This window comes from Myotis lucifugus, unplaced genomic scaffold (assembly GCF_000147115.1).
Source record: "Myotis lucifugus unplaced genomic scaffold, Myoluc2.0 scaffold_0, whole genome shotgun sequence".
NCBI lineage: Eukaryota > Metazoa > Chordata > Mammalia > Chiroptera > Vespertilionidae > Myotis > Myotis lucifugus.
This window is the reverse complement of record NW_005871048.1, coordinates 7,021,074-7,039,723: the sequence shown is the minus strand read 5'-3', so window position 1 is coordinate 7,039,723 and position 18,650 is coordinate 7,021,074. Positions and strand designations below refer to the sequence as shown.

The window sequence follows — 18,650 nt, the reverse complement described above, 5'->3', positions numbered from 1 at the left end:
TCCAGACTGTGGTCTGAATAATTATGAGGCTATTAATATGGTGTGTGGAAGACTCATTAAATTATTTCCCTGTTTAGCCCATTTTTTTCACAGTCTTTATTAGTTTAAAAGCCAGTCTCTTTTCACTACTCAACATTCTTTGTATTATTTCTACTTTCTATTTAATTTTTTTAATTTAGGGTTTGTAAGGCTGGATTGTTTATTTTATTAATGGATAACTTTTACCAGCTAGTCATTTTCTAAGCGTTTTTGTGGTTATTCAAAGAAGAGATCCCTTGAGGTTCAAAAATATTGAGTGTTAAGGGAGTGTTGAGGGATGACTGAGGGGGAAGAATGCATAAGGATTAAGTACGAATCTTTACTTCCTAATCGAAACTTTTTTTTTCAAAATCAATCAAATAGTACATTTTATACTTAAAAGGCAGACAGTTCAGGGATTGGAAACATTTTTAATTATTAGTAACACATACATGCATATAACTATTAATTTTTAACTTATTTTTAAAATAAAATATGGTCATGAAAAACAATAGAGCTTAAAATAAAAATTTTTAGACATGTACTTATAATTGTTAAAAATGAAATAAAGTGAACCTAAAGGATAATAATGACATTTTTAATACTTAATTGAGGTTAGAGAAAATCTTTTTTATATCCTAATGCCTAGCATGTCAGTGCCTGGCATATATTAGGCCCTCAAATGATGATGGATGGACAGACAGATGGAGGGCCTAATGAATGATAGTAAATGTATCATCTCGTGTATCCAAAGGCCATGATATTGGCTAGCTTTTAATACAGGGGTAAGAATCTTGTACTAATAGATCTTAAATCTGTAGATGCCAGTCTGGCTCAGTATTAATACTGACAGTAGTTTTTTGTTTTTCTAAAAGTAAGTATGTTAAAATATTTGAAAATATTATAATCTAAAAGAAAGTATCTTTCTGCAATCTTATAACTAAAAAGCAATTTAAGGCAAAGAGGTACATCAAAGAAGCTATCCCATAGCTCAGATACTAGCTCAGTGAAGGCTCTGATCTCTACTAAGCTGTCTGTGTTCTCTGTTGGGAAGTGTGCCCTGGCGGATGTAGATCTGTGGCCCTCCATTATCCACCCCTCAGTGACTGTCCATCTCTAGCACCTCTCACCGCTCTAGGCACTGAGTGAATGCTGAATGGTGTTGACTTTACAACTCCATGGCATGTAATACACGGAGGCCAACTCATTTTTAAATTCTACCTCTGTGTCCTGGCACTTGAAGTACCTTGCTTGAGATTTTAATACTGGTTAATATAGAAAAACTTCTGCTTAAGCACCACTAACTTAAAAGTGTAATTTGATTTCTTTCTGCACCTTTTGAATCTAGGAAAAAGAGAAAGCCTCCCAATTCTGTTGTGGCACATGATTTCACAGTTTAAAATAAAGCACAGCTGTCTCATTATGCAGCACAGCCTTTGGTTTTGCCGAAAGTATTTTTTTTTTTTTACCCTTATTCACCAACCCCTCAAGTACATAATGCTGTGTGCTTTGCTAATCTTGATTATATTTCAGACACACACACACACACACACACACACACGCACGACTGATTCCTGGATGACATAGGATACGGTTCCTGTATCCACACACATTATGTCATCTATTCTGGATAACTTAAAACTGTCTAGCATTCCTCTTTTTAAAGCTGAACATTTTTTTAAATGTAGAAAATTTGAAAATTCTAAGATGGTTTTCATTACTTTTTAAAAATTATTTGAGAGACAGTTGTAGTTTGAGGGACTTGTTCATTTTGCTTTTTATTTTATGTCTGTAAGAAAAAACTTTTGGCTAGTACTTCAATATACTTAATTGTGCATTAGCTTTGGATATATCACATTTGTCATCAGAATAACTTCCCACTGACACAGTTGTCCTATGTATACCAGTCCCCAGAAGGGTAATTTTAAGATGCCACTTAAAAGGTCTCTGCCCATAGGAAAATTAAAGAGTAGAGTGGAGCATCAACAAATGTCAGGGAGAGTTGGGCAGCTCAATTACTTAATTTGTCCCAAAATAAAAACTGACGTATGTCAGAATGAAATTGTACACTTGACAGAAAGAAAGTTTATCTACTAATTAAAAAATGTAAACATAAATTTTATATAGGGATGTAGCTATCTGAATACATATACTGCCATTTCTCTGCTATATAGTAATATTTTTTGAGACCAATGGTAATGCATTTGTTCCTTTCTCAGCACCAAATGTGTCCATACCTATTTAAACAGTAGGAGCCAGGACATATATAAGCCAATGATTACCGTAGTTCACTGAAGTTATAGCACTTTAGAAAATTCCCAGTTCAAAGTAATTTGGCTCATTCATTGCAATATTACTTTCTCTTCTGTATTATAATTTCAAAAAGAGCATAAATTTAGATTTCTTTGAAGAGCCAAGGGTGCAACTACAGAATTGAAACATGTTAATTCACAAAATAATGTGGATAATAATATTAAAATTTTTCCAAACAATGCCAATTTAAATGTTCAAAATCCAGTTATGTGCTTAGGTATAAAAAAGTCCAAACAAAATTCAATTGTTGTTTTCTGTTCTCTTTTTCAAAATGCATAAATCCTACTGAAGTTAATCTATTTTTCCCACTTCAGAACACCAGGCACTGATTTATCCATTGGGAGTCTTGGCTTGCTTTTTAATACCTATATTAAAAAACAAAAGATAAGTTATTAACCTGATAATATTATGAATGAATACAGTAGACAAGTTTGAAGTCAATCTTTTAAAAAATTGAGATATCATTTTTCCTCCACCTAAGCAGCAGTTACCTTATGAAATTATCCATTAATACTTGATTGAGAAAAAATATTTTTTTTATTTGAGAGAGAGAGAGAGAGAGAGAGAGAGAAATATAAATTTATTTTTCCACTTATTTATGCATTCATTGGCTAATTCTTATATATGCCCTGACAGGGGATCGAACCTGCAACATTGGCATATCAGGACAATGCAGCTAGGGCCAATACTTGATTTTAACTCTGATTTAAAGAAAGTAACTATGTCAACAGCAGAAAGTATATGTCTGATATTTATGGTTAAAAAAAAAATCTACTGAAACAACCAAAAGTAAAGCAGGACTCATCAGAACAGCAGCTCTGCCTGGGTGAGTTCACTCCATGGAGCAAGTATGGCATGTGCACCAAGAAGCAGGGCCATGGCCTCTCACTGTCCTGCATTAGTCCTTTCCCAGCATGATTTGGGATGTGTAGTGAGGCATTAATGTGCAAGACACTGGATCAAAGCCAATACATCAATATTAGTGTGTTTACATTATGATCACAGATTCCCCATGTAAAGGAAATAAGAATGCACTTAGTCCAAATCATAAATCATAAATTTCCCAACAGTAATGTCTGTGAGAAGAGAACTTAATTGTAGCATCATAGAACTGAACTGGACCGCAAAGTCACTTGGTCTATATGTTTTGTATACAATGAGGAAAATGAGGGAGAAGAGGATACATTAAAGGCACACACTTTCTAACTGGGTGCTTTGTTCACACCAATGAATGCTCTCAAATATTTCATTCATGTGAAAAACATTAGTAAACTGAGAGGTAATATGTCTTTAAGAGTTAAAAAAGTACAATAACACTACCAAGGGAATCACACCCACTGCTACTTACAGTCACCAGACTGACCACATAACTTTAGGCTACGTATGCTCCCCGCCCAAGAACCGTAAAGACTCTGCCTGGCCTCCAAAATGAAGTTCTAACTTTCTGTCTTGCTCTTCAGTGCTCTCTTTGATCTGGTCCCATTTTACTGCTCCACCCTTTTTACCTAACTCTTCACTCCATGGAACATGTTTTAGCCAAACCAGAACACTTGCTTTTCCAAACATATCCTGCAATTTCTTCCTGCCATGTAGGTGTCAGTGATGTTGACTCCTCCCAGCATGCTCTTTTTTAAAAAAATTATCTTTATTGTTGATATTATTACAGATGTCCCTCCTCCTTTTTTCCCATTGACCCCCTTCTCTCCGTACCTACCCTTTCCAGGTCTTCTCCACACTATTGTCTGTGTCCATTGGCTATGCATATATGCATATAAGTTCCCTGGTTAATCTTCTCCCCCAATCCCCACCCTCACCCCACCTTCCCTCTGACATTTAGAGCATGCTCTTGCCAAACTCTCTCCAGTGCAGTCCTCCTCAGCCTTCAAGGCCCAATTCAAATGCTGTCTGTCCTAAAGCCTCTCCTGATTCTCAGCCAGAGGAAGGACATCTCCGCTTCCTCTGAACTCTGATCCCTAGCAAGGGAGGCTGGAAGTGAAAGTGTAAGAGGCAGTCAGCTGAAGGGGAGGATTTCTTTCTCAAGTCGAGGTTTCTGCACTTCTCCCATTCTTTTCCATTCATGGATAAGAATGATCTTATTTATGATTCACTAACTATGGGTTATTAAACTCACATTTTCATCTGATCAATATTCATTATCAAAATTCTACTTCAACCACTCTTGCAGTTTAGTTACAGTCAATGGCAACTGGTTAAAAAAAGAAAAGGCAACTCTAGGCTGAAACAATGTTTATTTGCTCAAAATATCTGGCAGCCTGGCTGGCGTGGCTCAGTGGTGGTTGAGCATCAACCTATGAACCAAGACGTCAAGGTTCAATTCCCGGTCAGGGCACATGCCCAGGTTGTGGGTTTGATCCCCAGTAGGGGCATGCAGGAGGCAGCCAATCAATGATTCTCTCTCATCATTGATGTTTCTCTCTCTCCTCCCTTCCTCTCTGAAATCAATAAAAACATATTTTAAAAAAAAGAAAAAGGAAATGTCTGGCAACATCCAATTCAATGGATTCTACTGGATGAAAAGCAAGACACATTCTGTGAAACAACAGAGTCATCTCTCCAGACCTCATCCTGGAGCAAAGCTAGCTTATTATTACAGAGGTTCTGGCCCCACTGCATTTTATTTTACCCCTCGCGGATTATTTTACCCCTCGTGGAGCTCCTCATTGTTTGTTTATTACAGTTGTGTATTTCTCTCACCCTCTCAATTCCCTAAAGAGAGATATTGACTAAGAGGCTACATGGTGGCAGACCTATACCTGGTAATTGGTTTACAGTAGACAAGAAGCGAGGTCCCGGCTATGACAGTAGAACAGAGACAAACATTGAACAAAGATTCACAAGTAATTAATTGGAATTATTGGAATTATTGCTATACAGGGTCAGGAATCTTATTTATCCTTGCATTGCTCTCTAATACCCAGTGTAGGACCTCAATAAATACATAATGCACGTGTGAGAGTACCAAGGATTAGAGAATGAAGGAATTATAAAAATTAAGATAACCCATTTATTGTAGCTCAAATTCCATTGCTGTTCTGGGGATTTGCAGTTACACTGTGATCGCTCTGTACTATATGGGTCATAAACCCATCCAGGTTTCCTGTGTTGTGGGCATGTTCAGAAGAATATGTTTAATTATCATTTTTTCAGTACTGTCCCTTTGCAGTTACAAGCTTCATTGACCTTGAATGGCATGTGATGGAAAGTGGCACGTGATGACACTTGTAAAGCACAGCCTTTGCTCATTCATGGGAATGAGGAAAAGGCGCCCCTGTAAGGTGAATGCAGCCCAAGCCACAGGAGGTGGCTCTGTGAGTGGAGCATGGGACAGGAGCCCAGGTCTAAGGCAGAACCTGCACAACCGGTTTAGGTGGTCTTGGGGAAACCTACAACTACAGGTGCATGTGTGGTGAACCACTGTCCTGGTTGGTACATCAGGGAGAAATTACTATTAATTGTGAGTTTCTAGTGTACCTGTTATACCTTTCTGTGTGACCAAGAGGCACCGGTGCCTCTCCAGCGTCAAAGCAAAGCTGCTGCGTTGTTAGTATCACTCTCATGGTGTGCTCATTGTTCAGAAGGTGCCGCTCACAGGTGGCTCGTGTAGTTAGACTCTCTAACCCAGCAACACTAAAACAGGCAGTGCTTAAGGCATTAGGGCAGCGGTTCTCAACCTGTGGGTCGCGACCCCTTTGGGGGTCAAACTACCCTTTCACAGGGGTCGCCTAAGACCATCGGAAAACACATATATGATTACATATTGTTTTTGTGATTAATCACTATGCTTTAATTATGTTCAATTTGTAACAATGAAAATACATCCTGTAGATCAGATATTTACATTACGATTCATAACAGTAGCAAAATTACAGTTATGAAGTAGCAACGAAAATAATCTTATGGCTGGGGGTCACCACAACATGAGGAACTGTATTAAAGGGTCGCGGCATTAGGAAGGTTGAGAACCACTGCATAGGGTGAGACGGACAGACAAGCAGGAAACCTGCCCAGCTTTCGCTAAGTACTGTCATCAACACACCACTCCTGTTAATATTAATGTGCTGGGATTCTATCTAAGATGTCATTTGGAGAAGGGTTTCAGGACTAAGAAAATGATGAAGGTACCTCCACACATCCCTTCTTTTGTGGAATATTTCCCTAGTATTTGTTCTAGAACTCAGATATGTGAACTCTTGATTTTCACAGAGCAGGCAGTCTGATCCCTTCAGCTGCATTCTTTAAGGCAGTGATTTTTCAGAAAGTACTTTGAGGAACTCTAGGAATTTCTCCAGAACTCCGTCATGGACTCTGGCAGCAGCAGGAAACCCAACCGTTTGGGCTCCCACAAGGTCACCCACACTGCGTATTGCATATTTCACATATTCGGCCTCCACACATGCTTTCTGGATAAACAGTGTGTTCTCTGTGTGTGGGTGTGTTTCTTCAGAACTAAGTTTTAAGATGCTAAAAAGCTGAGTACACCCTTCTTTCTCTAGCATTGCCAAAAAAAGATCAGCTCTAACTATGTGATAGTGCAGACCATTTTCTACCTTCGGTCTACTTTGCAAGGAGGCTATTCTAACGATAGAAACAAATATACCCTGTGTAATGCCTGTTGATGAACTAAAACGCTTGGGAAAGAGTATCACTTAGTTAGGCAAGTCAGACTCACGGTGAAATTGTGCAGCCCGAGGCATACGCATGATGTCCCGTGTAGCGAATGTCACAGCGCACGACATTGTTGGAATAGTCCGATTCAGGCACCAAGTAGCTGGGGTTCACACTGACCTAGGCAACACAAACATCATCTGTATTTCAGATTTTATTAGCAGTGTTTACTGGTTAATTTCTTCCTGTTTTCATAGGGCTACCATGCTTCAACTCATAGAGGCAGGGAGGGTGAAGTTTTAGGCAAATGGTTAAACTCTGGAGAGGTTGTATATTTTCCCCTCAAGTTTTTTAAAATAAGACATTTTGGGAGATATCTGTAATACTATCAACAACAACAATATATACACACACACACACACACATACATATATCATATATCTTGGATCATTTAGAAATAGTTATAGAAAATGTATAATTGCTTTCAGGGTCATGATTATCTAACATTTGAATGCAGAAAAAGGGATCTATCAAATTGCAGTGGAAATAAGTTACAGCTGTATATTCTCAAAGGTCTCTACCTTTAAGATGTAGTTTCCAGGTGCTACATCTGTGATGTCAATCCACTGGCAGTCTATGTCTGCATTGTAAGTATCATAACAGCCAGGACTCAATCCCTAAAACAAATAAAATAAAAAATTTAAAAAGATGGTGTATGGTTAGAGTATGCTAAAGAATATGCATATTAACCCTAGCCAGTTTGGCTCAGTGGATAGAGCGTCAGCCTGTGGACCAAAGGGACCTGGGTTTGATTCTGGTCAAGGGCACGTACCTTGGTTGCAGGCTTCTCCCTGGCACGGGCCCTGGTTGGGGCTCATGCAGGAGGCAACCAATTGATGTGTTTCTCTCACATTGATGTTTCTCTCTGTTTTTCCCTCTCTCTTCCACTCTCCCTAAAAATCAATGGGAAAATATCCTCGGATGAAGGATTAACAGAGAGGAGGGAGGGAGGGAGGGAGGGAGGGAGAGAGAGAGAGAGCGAGCGAGAGAGAGAATATGCATATTATTTATAAATTAGATTTTAAGTTAGTACTTACAAGAGTTTATAAGTACAACTATACTTATATTGCATCTCCCTTGAGAAATATATTTTACTCAGCCTTATAGCACCTCCAGCCAAAAAACAAACAAAAACCTGCCTAATATAAGTAGTAGTATATCTAGCTTCATAAAAGTATCATAAATCACCAGTGATAAGTATAATCTTAAGTGACAAAATAGACCTCCACTAAAATTCTAGACTATCACCAGCTCAAGAATAAAGGCCACATACTAGTCAATTTAGCTCAAATATTCTCTTCTCAGTACAACCTTTCCCAATTTCGACCTTTGGAAATTACTTCCTGTACTCTGCCCATGATACTTTCTTGTGTATATAGCTTTTATAGTATTTATCCTTTTCTGCTCTGAATTATAATCATACTATATAAAAACATCTAACTGAAGGTTGTAAGCTCCCTAAGGGTAAGGTCTATGATTGCATTTTTGAATAGCTAACAGTAATTATGTATTACATGCCAGGAATCATTTTAAACATAAATTTAGTTCCCAGAACTACATGAGGCAGGTGCTATTATTATCCCTATTTTACAAATAAGGAATCTGAGGCACAGTAAGGTCAAATAACTCGTGGAAGATATATAGCTTATAAGTGGCTGAGTTGGTTTTGAGTTTAGGCATTTGGATCCAGAGTCTCTGATGTTCCCCACCACACTGTACCCTTTCTCATATAGTCACTGAAATACCTTGTTGAATTAAAGGGATGAATGTATGTCTCAATGTACACATCCCACCTCACTTCACTTGCTAAGGTACTCATGTCAGCAAGTAAATGAGTGACTTCTACAGGCTGCGAGGAGAATACCAATGAGATACAGTCCTTGCTCTCTGGAAAGTTATAGTCTGGAGAAGTTTGTTCATACTGAAGTCTATAGGTGCAGTCTCAAATCTATTAGTTCTTCACAAGAATTTTTACTGTTGTATTTTCATTCTAATGGTAATCTAAAGTAAATTAAAAAGCATATGCTAGAGTCATTTTAACTCAATACTGCTATTTAATTTCAGCACCCCAAATTGCTTTGGTGCTTAAGATCACCTTGGTCGCCAAAGAGATGGCAAAATCATCTAAGCGTGTCCTACCAGTGCTGGTTTGATGATAACCTGATTTGGGGAGAAAGAGGAAGAATTGTGCTCTCATACCACACACAATGTAGCATGGACAGGCCACACTCAGAAGTACCTGTGCCACAGCAGTGAGGACCATGTACCCACCTTTGCTCATACCAATGCATTAACAGTATGTTGAGGAGTAAATATGTAATAGAATAATTTTTGCTTTCTTATCCCAGCATATCATTTGTTCTGGCACATAATAAATACTTAATAAGTGTTAGCTCTTATTGTTGTTGCTGTTGCTACTACTAAATTTATGGCATTACAAGGATGTCATTGGAATAGATATCTCTTTAATCCAGGTTTAAATAGTGCTACAATGTTAATATTACTTTCAAGTAAATAAAAGAGCTTTAAAGAATGCTGGAACTGGTACTCTAGCATGACTCAGCTGGCAGAAGTTAAGTATGAGCTTTGGTTATTTGAACTAGCAAACAAATATGGGAGTTTTTAAGGCCATTAAGGAAACAGGTATTTCATATATTCAAAGTCATGCTTTAAAACCAGATTAAATGTAGAACCTTACCTGAGGCTGTCTAAATTAGCTGTTTGGTTTTAGCAAAACACAACTGATACAGTAAGTTAATCTGACAGTTTCTAGTTTTGTATACATTTAACATATAAATTTTTTATGAAAGTACTAGAGGCCCCGTGCACGAAGTTTGTGCACTCAGGGTGGGGGCGCCCTCTCACAGTCTGAGAGCCCTCGGGGGATGTCTGACTGACGGCTTAGGCCTGCTCCCCACGGGAAGCGGGCCTAAACTGTCAGTCGGACATCCTTAGTGCTTTTGCGGAGGCAAGAGAGACTCCAGCCACCGCTGCTATGCTCGCCAGCTGTGGGCCCGGCTTCTGAGCGGTGCTCCCCCTGTGGGAGCGCACTGACCACCAGGGGGCAGCTCCTGCGTTGAGCATCTGCCCCCTGGTGGTTAGTGCGTGTCATAACAACCAGTCATTTGCTATTCGGTCGATTTGCATATTAGCCTTTTATTATATAGGAGAAATATAAGGAAGTTATATCTAGTTTTATATTTGGATACATTTAATCAACATTATAATACAACTATTCTAAGTCAATATTGGGGCTTTGAGAGAATTGTTTTTTCCTTTAAATGATATGCCAGTCTAAGTGAAAAACACAAATTGCTTATAATACGAGACCTGGTGAATAGTAGTTAATAGGACATTAATGAGATGATTAAGGGGAAAGCTACCATACAAAATGAAGTGGAGTGACCCCAAGAATTGAGAGACAGAAGTGCTATAAATACCTGTAGTCCTAGATTCATGTCTTTCAGCAGTGAGCTATCCCACAGTGCCTCTTTCTGAATGAAAAGAATAAACTAGGTCCCTTCACAGGCAGGTCCTGGGGGCCTCTCAGAGTGAAAAAGGAATTTCTATAGACACACATCTGTAAGGTATGGGTAGATTACATCTTCTTTTGCTTAAAGAATAAGTGTTGCCGCAGGGCACATGGAATTGAACCCTACCCCCTCCAATTGCTTTCATATTCTAAGCTTAGAGAAAGAAGCAGCAGTAACATTTAGGTCACCAAAGGCTTCCTGCCACAGCCCTGGAATTTGCTTCCCCTTGCCCCGAGACATATACACTCATTACTCCTTGCCAAGATTTCGGCAGGAGTAAAATTATAATGTCCTTTTACAAATTAGAGTTTCTTATGGAAATACTGGCATGGCTTTGAACTGACACAGATTTTCCCATTATAGGACGCACAAATTGCTTAGTTCAGCATGATTTTTAAAAATTCATCCAAAGAACATCTGACATCAATTATACTGTAGTCTTAAATATATATGTGTAAAGAAAGAAATTGTATCCTTCTGCTTTTATTTACATGATTAAAAGAGACAGTTTTTTAAAGTGCTTTTTAAGAAGCCTACTTTCTCTCCTTTTGCTAACCATAATCACCAGGTATCCTATTTTTAGCATACTAGGTTTTGCAGGTAGGAAAACAGGTATCTTTTCTACAGTTACTTACCAAGCCGGTGAAAGAATACAGAATGAGCGCAGATATGGAAACCATTCAGACTTTTTCAGAGAGTAAAGTGCTGCTTTTGATTGTGGAACATAATGAGTCTGCAGTGACCTTCTGTGATGATAAAATACTTTCAAAATAATTTGGATCATCAAGCCTTCACTTTTGTTTTCTCAATTATCTCCTATCTTGACTAGATAACCCCTAAATGAAGCAGTTTGTAAAAGGCAGGCGGGAGGAAAGAAAATAGAAGACCCCTTTGTTTTCTCTCTGAAGCCTGCAGATGCCTGATTTGATGATGCCAACCTACCTGTGTGTGTGCAGTACATGCAAACCGCCTGTGGTAGCCATAGTCACAGGATGTGTCCTCCAGACAGAAACTTGCTTTGTGGCCTTCAGCCACTCTCCTCTGGGTGTTGGCATCCAGCAGGTCATAGTGGCTGAATTCATCCATGCTGTGGTAATGTCTAGTGTGCCCCACAACACAGAGACAGTGGACAGTGGTCAGTGGCAGAGAGAGAAAAAGCAGTGAGAACTTCAGATGACTTCCCGCTGTCCCACCCGTCTGTCTGCACATTAAAATTAAGATAATGTTTATCTTTTTAAAGCCAGATTCATGCATTATCTCCCCTCACCCCCCCACCCCGCCTCCATCCAGGGTCAGAAGTCTATAAAAACTAAGTTTTCAACTGTGCTACTTGGAAGAAAAAGACATATTTTGAGTGTTTTGCTTTTCTATTATACCCTGTTTTATCTTTGAATATTAAATAGAAATAGACAGTAAATTTCTGTGTTTAAGTGAAACTTGCCATGTGTTTTCTAGTATATTTCCCTTGGCTGCTATACTGATCTTTCATTCCAAAAAGAAGAGCACATGACCCTTGGGAGGTTTCTGTGAGATTTTAGAAATTTGAGTTCCCATAGATTTAAAATCATTACTGAAATGCAAAAGAGAAAATGGTATGTTTTATCCACCATTATTGTTTTAACGAGTATAAACTTTTATTTGGAAATGAATAATTCTATTTTATCAGCACATTAGGTGCTCATATCTATTGTTATCATTTCATGAAAGAGAACATGCTGAGTTATTCATCTGCTCCCATTAGGAAGAGAACAAAAGGAAATGGTTCAAACTGAAGAAAGTTTAAGGGCACATATCAGGATTTTCTGGCAATAAACACCTGAGCAATTTATCTAGGCTAATTACAGAATAACCTAATGTGGAAATCTTTAAATTTAGGACAGAACAGGCAAAGTTGTATTGATACAGGTCTTTTGAAAGATGGAGATAGGTCTTCTCAGCTCATGGAGTATATCATATACACCTTTCTTTGAGAAAGGTATCTGAACCCTTTTAATAACAACTTGTGGTCTTTATTAAATGCTGTTAAATGCTAACTACAGATGATCTTGGCTGCAATGGGCTTTTTAATAAATCTACTTGAAATATATTGAAGTAAAATTCTAGTGAATCCAATCACTGGACCCTATCAACAGTTTTAATAAACTGGACTTAGAGTTTCTAATTTAAAAGATAACGGGATCTAATAATTGATGCATTCTTTTAAAGACAGATTCCATTGATTATGTCAGACTATATAGAGAAAAATTCTAAATGTGAAAGACAGCACATTTCTCCCTTTGTGTAAAAATCATTTGAAAAATACAAAACCAACTCAAAAGTACCCAGGAGGCCCATCCACTTACTGGTGACAGCTGTGCCATTCCCAGGAATATCTTGGTCGGCTTGGTAAGAAATCTGATGTCCCTTGATTTTTCACTCTTTGGGGAAATCTTAGCAGCACCCTGTGATCATAATCTCTGACATCTGCTCTATATGCTGAGCTGTCATTTAAAAAAAAGAAACATTATTATTTTCACAGACTATTAACTAAAGAGAAAATTACAAGCAAAACCTTTTCAGTATATAATGGTGACTCTCCCACTCCTCCAACTAGACTATGGGTTCAAGAGTCAGGGCATTTTGCTTATTATTGTGGAATCTCCAGATCTTAGAAGAGTGCCTGGCAAGTAGTCAGAGCTCTGTGAATATATGTTGAATGGGTGAGTGAATGACAACTATGGAAATCCTCAGTATAAATATAAAAACAATAAAATTAGTATTATAGTCTTGCTGGCGTGGCTCAGTGGTTGAGCATCAACCTATGAACCAGGAGGTCACAGTTTGATTCCTGGTCAGGGCACATGCCAGGGTTTTGGGCTCGATCCCCAGTAGGGGGCATGCAGGGGGCAGCCAATCAATGATTCTCTCTCATCATTGATGTTTCTATCTCTCCCTCTCCCTTCTTCTCTCTGAAATCAATGATTTAAAAAATATTTTAAAATAACAGGTGATAAGTAAACTTTATATTTATAATCAAGTTTAACCATATGAATGAGTGAAACTGAGGTGGAAATTATCCCAGATTAAAAAAAAAATCATATTTACCTGTTAAGAACTTTGAATTTAACAATACATATCTTGAACAAATAACTATGATGTAAAGTGGGGAAATCACTCTAAAAAGTACACAAATAATTTTAGACAAATAATTTTGTAATTTCACTGTCTTCAAAACAACAGCATTACTGTAATAGTATAGGGAGCGCAATGGTGTTAGTGATGCAAGACTCAAGAATGAAAATGATGAGCTTGGATTTTCTTCTCTTCCTTTAGCCTGAAAATTATAAAGGGTCACAGTGGAAGAAATATATGAATAAACATTACTGTGTTCCTTCTAATATACTATTTTGTGTGAATATGCATTCAAATACTACTGATGACTAATGACCTTATTTTACAGTGTAAAAATTTCTGAGACCTATCAAAACGTCCTCTAGCTCCCTCCGCTGGTTTCCCAGCTGCAACTTCAGAGAAATCTATTACTATGATTTTATTTTAGGACTGATGGAAAAACAAAGTTCTTGTTCATAGTCTTATTCTGGCTGTAGTGACACCCAAATAGCTAAGTTAATTATGGCTTCAAACAAAAGGAGAAAACTTAACCTTTGCCAATAAGGGGTTCCTTGGTGGCAAATTAGCCCCCCGTCTTTTAAGGGTATATTAACAAGCTCTTTGATTACAATATTTTCCATGTTATTGTACAGCTAGTTGTTTAATAAAAAGTTATTGGAAACAGTTGGCTTCAAAGTTGAAGGATCTTGGAAAACAGACAGAGCCCCCCCCTACCCCCCCCCCCCCCCACACACACACACACATACACACAAACACACTTGGGAGAAGGATTTGCTCCATCTCCTTGATTTGTGCTGCAGTTTGAAAGACAGAACCTACAGAAATCTTAAAATTTTTCTCTCTCCATCCAGGTCACCGTGCCCAGGAGTTCAAGTCCTACTTCCCAGCTCTTGTACCACTTCCCAACTCTTGTCTGTTAGGAACAAGAGTAGTCAGAACCAGGGACCTGATGAGCCCCTGGAGCCAAGAGGGGAGCCAGGCCGCTGATATCCCAGCTCGTACCTGGCCAAGCAGTTTTCCTCCGCAGCGCATCTCAGGTTGTACATGGACATCTTTTGCACGTAAGTGGACGCCTGGATGTAGTAGGGATCTGGCACCAGGTCCGGGAGACCTAAACGTCAGCAGGTGATGGGCATAGTGAGACAACCCTGCGCCCCCTGCCCTGGCCACTGGTCCCTCCGTGTCCCTTAACTCCTCAACCTCTACCCAGCCGGACTGCTGTTTTAGTGTGGGGCTGCGGGTAGCAGGAGAATGGGGGATGCCTGGGGCTGCAGAGCAATGTGGAAAGGAAGCAGGAGGGGCCAGGCGCGCGGTTTGCACCAGATTCCAGGGCTGCCTCTGCAGGCGCAGGGGGAGGGGTCGGATCTGCGGGGGCTCGGGCCTGCCGCGCCCTGGCAGCCACGTCGGGGAGCCACCAGCCACGTTGGGGAAGGGGTGCCCGGGTGGCTCCTGAGACTTGGGGCGCTTACCGTACTGGAAGTAGCCGGTGCCATAGCCCGGTCGGTACCTGCTCCCAGGCCGGGGCCTTTCATACGTGTCGTAGTAGTTGTAATAGGGGTTGTCGTCGGAGTACTTGTAAGGGTTGTATGGGTCGTCTCCCACCATGCCGTCCACGCGGCTAGGCACCCTCAAGTTACTGAGTGCCGGGCGCTCTGCGGACGTGGTCCGGTTACTCGCGCGCGCGGGGCCAGCGTCGCGGGTCCCGGACGACGAGTAGCCAGCCTGGAACCAGTGGCGGGCGGCGGGCCTGGGGCGGCCGCCGGCGGCACCCGACGGGGCAGCGGTCCGCGCCCGAGTCGCCGCCGTGCGGTTGTTGCGGAGCAGCAGGATCGGCGTGCGCGGCTGCTGGGCGGCAGCGTTGGCGGAGCCCGGGGCGGTGGCGCTCGGGTCCCGTCGGCGCTGCGGCTGGTACTGCGAGCCCAGGCTCAGCAGGCTGAACACCTGCCCGTTGTTCTCCCACTGGATCTTCTGGCTCCAGGCGCCCGGAGCCGCCGGGGGATCGCGAGGGGGCTGCTGCTGGCCGGCGGCCGGCGGGGCGCAGCGCAGGACCGTGCAGAGCTGCAGCGGCCCCAGCAGGAGCGCGGTCCAGGCGAAGCGCATCTCTCCCCTTCTCCGATTGCCCCCACTCCGGGAGGACGTAGCTCAGAGAAAAGGAAAATTGGACAGAAATCACGTGAGGGAGGGAGAACTCTTCCACCAGGAAGGCAGCGGAGCGCGGGTCTCGTAGTCCCCAGCAAGCAGTGCCAAGGTTGGGCTGCAGACCCTTCTCCAGTCCAGGCGGCTGCTGGGACGTGGCACCCGCCTCTGCTCTTTCCCAGTGCTCTGGAAGGCGATGGGGAGCGGCGCGGCGGCCCGGCGAGCCGGCAGTGTCTGGAGTGAAGGAAGGAGGAGAGATTTTAAACTTTCTGGCACGTTTGCAAAGTTACACAAGCCGTTCTGGCCTGGCCACCCCTCCGCTATTTGTTCACGTAATGCGATTGGAAACGTGCAAGGGGACAGCTCCTCGCCTCTGCCCCTCCCGCGCCTCCCCGTCCCGTCCTCCTCCCCCCCTCCCCCTCCCCAGACACGTTGCACAGGGAACGTTAAGGGGAAAGAACCAAACGGAACACACATCCTGAGACACACTCGGTTTAATCTGGGGCGAACATGCAGGAATTTCAAAAGACTCAGACAGACGAAGGCAGCCAGGCCATGGGGCGAAGCCAAAATATGCATGAAGAAAAATGCTATTAGGTCACCAGCCCTGGAGAGGCGGGAAGTCAGGAGGTGGGGAGGGTGCTAGGGGCGAGAGTTGGGGGTTGGAGGTGGAACGATTGTGACTAACATTTATCCTTAAGGAGTTACCCAGACACATTTTCCAATGCATACTCACTCACTTTTATGGGAAGTGCCCTCAGCAAATAAACCCCAGGATATCAAATTTTGTTTTTTGTGTGTTGGTAACATGAGAAATGGGTTACAAATTTGTTTCCTACAGTGAATACTTTAATAACTAAAAGTGAAATTTTGCAGGGAACAAAAGCCAGTAACACTGAAATCTGCCTCTTTTTCAGAATGCTGGCCTGATCTGTACTTTGAATGGAAGTAAAGAACCATCTTTCACCTCAACAGTGTCTACCAGGAAGTTTCATTGAGCAGGGGCTGGGGTGAGACTGCCTGAGAGCGCACTCAGGACAAATAAGCATTTTATCTGACTTTTTTCCCCCTCTCTCTTTTACATCTAATAATTAGGTTTCACTTTGGATTTTAAAAATATAAGTCACCATTTGTTAAGTATCGAAAAGTCCTATGATGTTTGATTGATTTTCCAATTTAAACAAAAATGTTGCTAAAGAAACAGCTGGGATTCGGATTTTGGTAAAGAGAAGGGTGTAGGAGTGGCCAGAGGAGAATGGGCAGGAGGATAGGGTGGGAGGTTGGAAAGAGATACTTAATGGACCAGATATTCACATACCACACAGGTTTTGGGCAGTGCTGGAGACATTTCAAAGGAAAATTGCTGCTAAACAGCTTGACTTAAAACTATGACTCAACACCAGATTTTAATAACCTTTTGTTGGTGTCATCCTTGACCTGTTGTCTGAGCTAGTGTCATCCTTGAGCTGAATACTTCAATATTCAGCTATCTCTGTTAGTCTCTGTCACTCCACGTGTTTTTTTAAAATATATTTTTAGTTATTTCAGGAAGAAAGGGAGAGGGAAAGAGAGATAGAAACATCAATGATGAGAGAGAATCATCCATCAGCTGCCTCCTGCACGCCCACTTTGGGGATCGAGCCTGCAACCCGGGCATGTGCCGTGACCAGGAATCGAACCCTGACCTTCTGGTTCATAGGTCGATGCTCATCCACTGAGCCACGCCAGCCAGGCTCTGTCTCTCCACATTGGTGATGTTGTGGACATCTGCTAATTGGACTGCTCAGCATCCATTTCCCTTTTGTTGTTGTTGTTGTTGTTCTGAACAACTATTTTCCGTTGGGAAACTTCCTCTACCCATTGAATTGTGGCACTAACTGAGCATTCATGAGACTTCCCCCGCTTCAGGTAGTGGTCATGATATCCAAGCTTGGCTCATCACACTGTCTCCCTAGAATTTGACTCTTAAGCAGAAAGACACAGAGGTCAACAATGTTGGGGTCCACTCTCCCCACTACTGAAGAAAGTGTCTGTGGGGTTTGCTACACAGATTCCCCCTGAGCTGTGTTACACCAATATCTTTGAACACCTGGTCCTTCCATTTTTTTTCCCAATGTGTTCCTTTGTTCAGAGTCAATATCTGTTATTTGCCACCTAAAGAACCCTGACTGACACTGAGGGAATTGTGGCTGCTTCTCTCAACTACTCCGGTCACACAATTTTGAGTCCAAGGTGATAGGTTTGGCTCTTTTTGAGTCCAGTTGGATTTGCTCTGCCCATGACCCCATAGTGTCTTTGGTCACAAAGAGGTGTCAGATGGAAGCTTGCCAGTGGATTGGCAAACCTATTGCTTATATGATGAAGATAAAACTTAAAGTGCAAATCCCACTGATGACAGGTCAATGGTGTCATTTCTTTCTGCGAAGGTCAGAGACATCTCCAGCTGTCATTTTATGGACTTGATGCTGTGGTTAAAATTAAACTAGTCAATTTCTCCAAACCCACAAAGAGAAGATAGAGTAAAAAGAAGCAGGTGTATATAATTTGAATGGACAGGCCAAATTATAGGAGTAGCAGGAAGGGAGAGTGTATAATTACCTCTCATCTGAAAAAGATTCTGCGTGCACCCATGAAGTGTATTCCCCAGAAGAGAGAAGCCTGTAACTGCTAGTGCTTGACCACATGTTCCCGAGGGAAGACCTCTGCTGTGGAGGTCACTGTCAGAGCGGCCGACCACAGCAGCTCCTAATGGAGGGAGAAAGTTTATGCTGGATCTCAGATAAAATAGCCTTGTTTCCAATCCTGGTGCTCACACAAAAAAGCTGTGTATCTTTGGACAGTTGATTTACTTTC

At 41.4% G+C, this 18,650-nt stretch overlaps 2 protein-coding genes and 1 long non-coding RNA gene across 4 annotated transcripts in view; 2 read left to right on the top strand and 1 right to left on the bottom strand.

Moving 5' to 3' along the window:
* Positions 1-14,646, top strand: part of LOC111823278 — a 39,762-nt gene extending 25,116 nt beyond the window's left edge. Inside the window, exon 3 of the long non-coding RNA XR_002826308.1 lies at positions 14,513-14,646. This is a non-coding gene — a long non-coding RNA (uncharacterized LOC111823278). The remainder of the gene's footprint in view (positions 1-14,512) is intronic.
* On the bottom strand, positions 1,771-16,145 carry LOX (lysyl oxidase). Of its 2 annotated transcripts, XM_006081100.3 has the most exons (7): positions 15,131-16,144; positions 14,664-14,772; positions 12,893-13,030; positions 11,493-11,649; positions 7,539-7,634; positions 7,022-7,137; positions 1,771-2,696 (listed from the first exon to the last, which is right to left on the bottom strand). In XM_006081100.3, the coding sequence occupies exons 1-7, from the start codon at positions 15,759-15,761 to the stop codon at positions 2,690-2,692; spliced, it is 1,254 nt and encodes a 417-aa protein (XP_006081162.1). In that variant the 5' UTR covers positions 15,762-16,144; the 3' UTR covers positions 1,771-2,689. The 2 variants fall into 2 exon arrangements, with proteins under 2 accessions (XP_006081162.1, XP_006081163.1); XM_006081101.3 differs by lacking the exon at positions 1,771-2,696 and having other exon boundaries at positions 7,018-7,137; positions 15,131-16,145.
* Positions 16,146-16,752: 607 nt separating this feature from the next.
* Positions 16,753-18,650, top strand: part of LOC102422619 (zinc finger protein 474-like) — a 108,485-nt gene continuing 106,587 nt past the window's right edge. The window contains exon 1 of the mRNA XM_006081102.3: positions 16,753-16,807. The gene's annotated coding sequence lies outside the window, so the exon portion shown is untranslated. The remainder of the gene's footprint in view (positions 16,808-18,650) is intronic.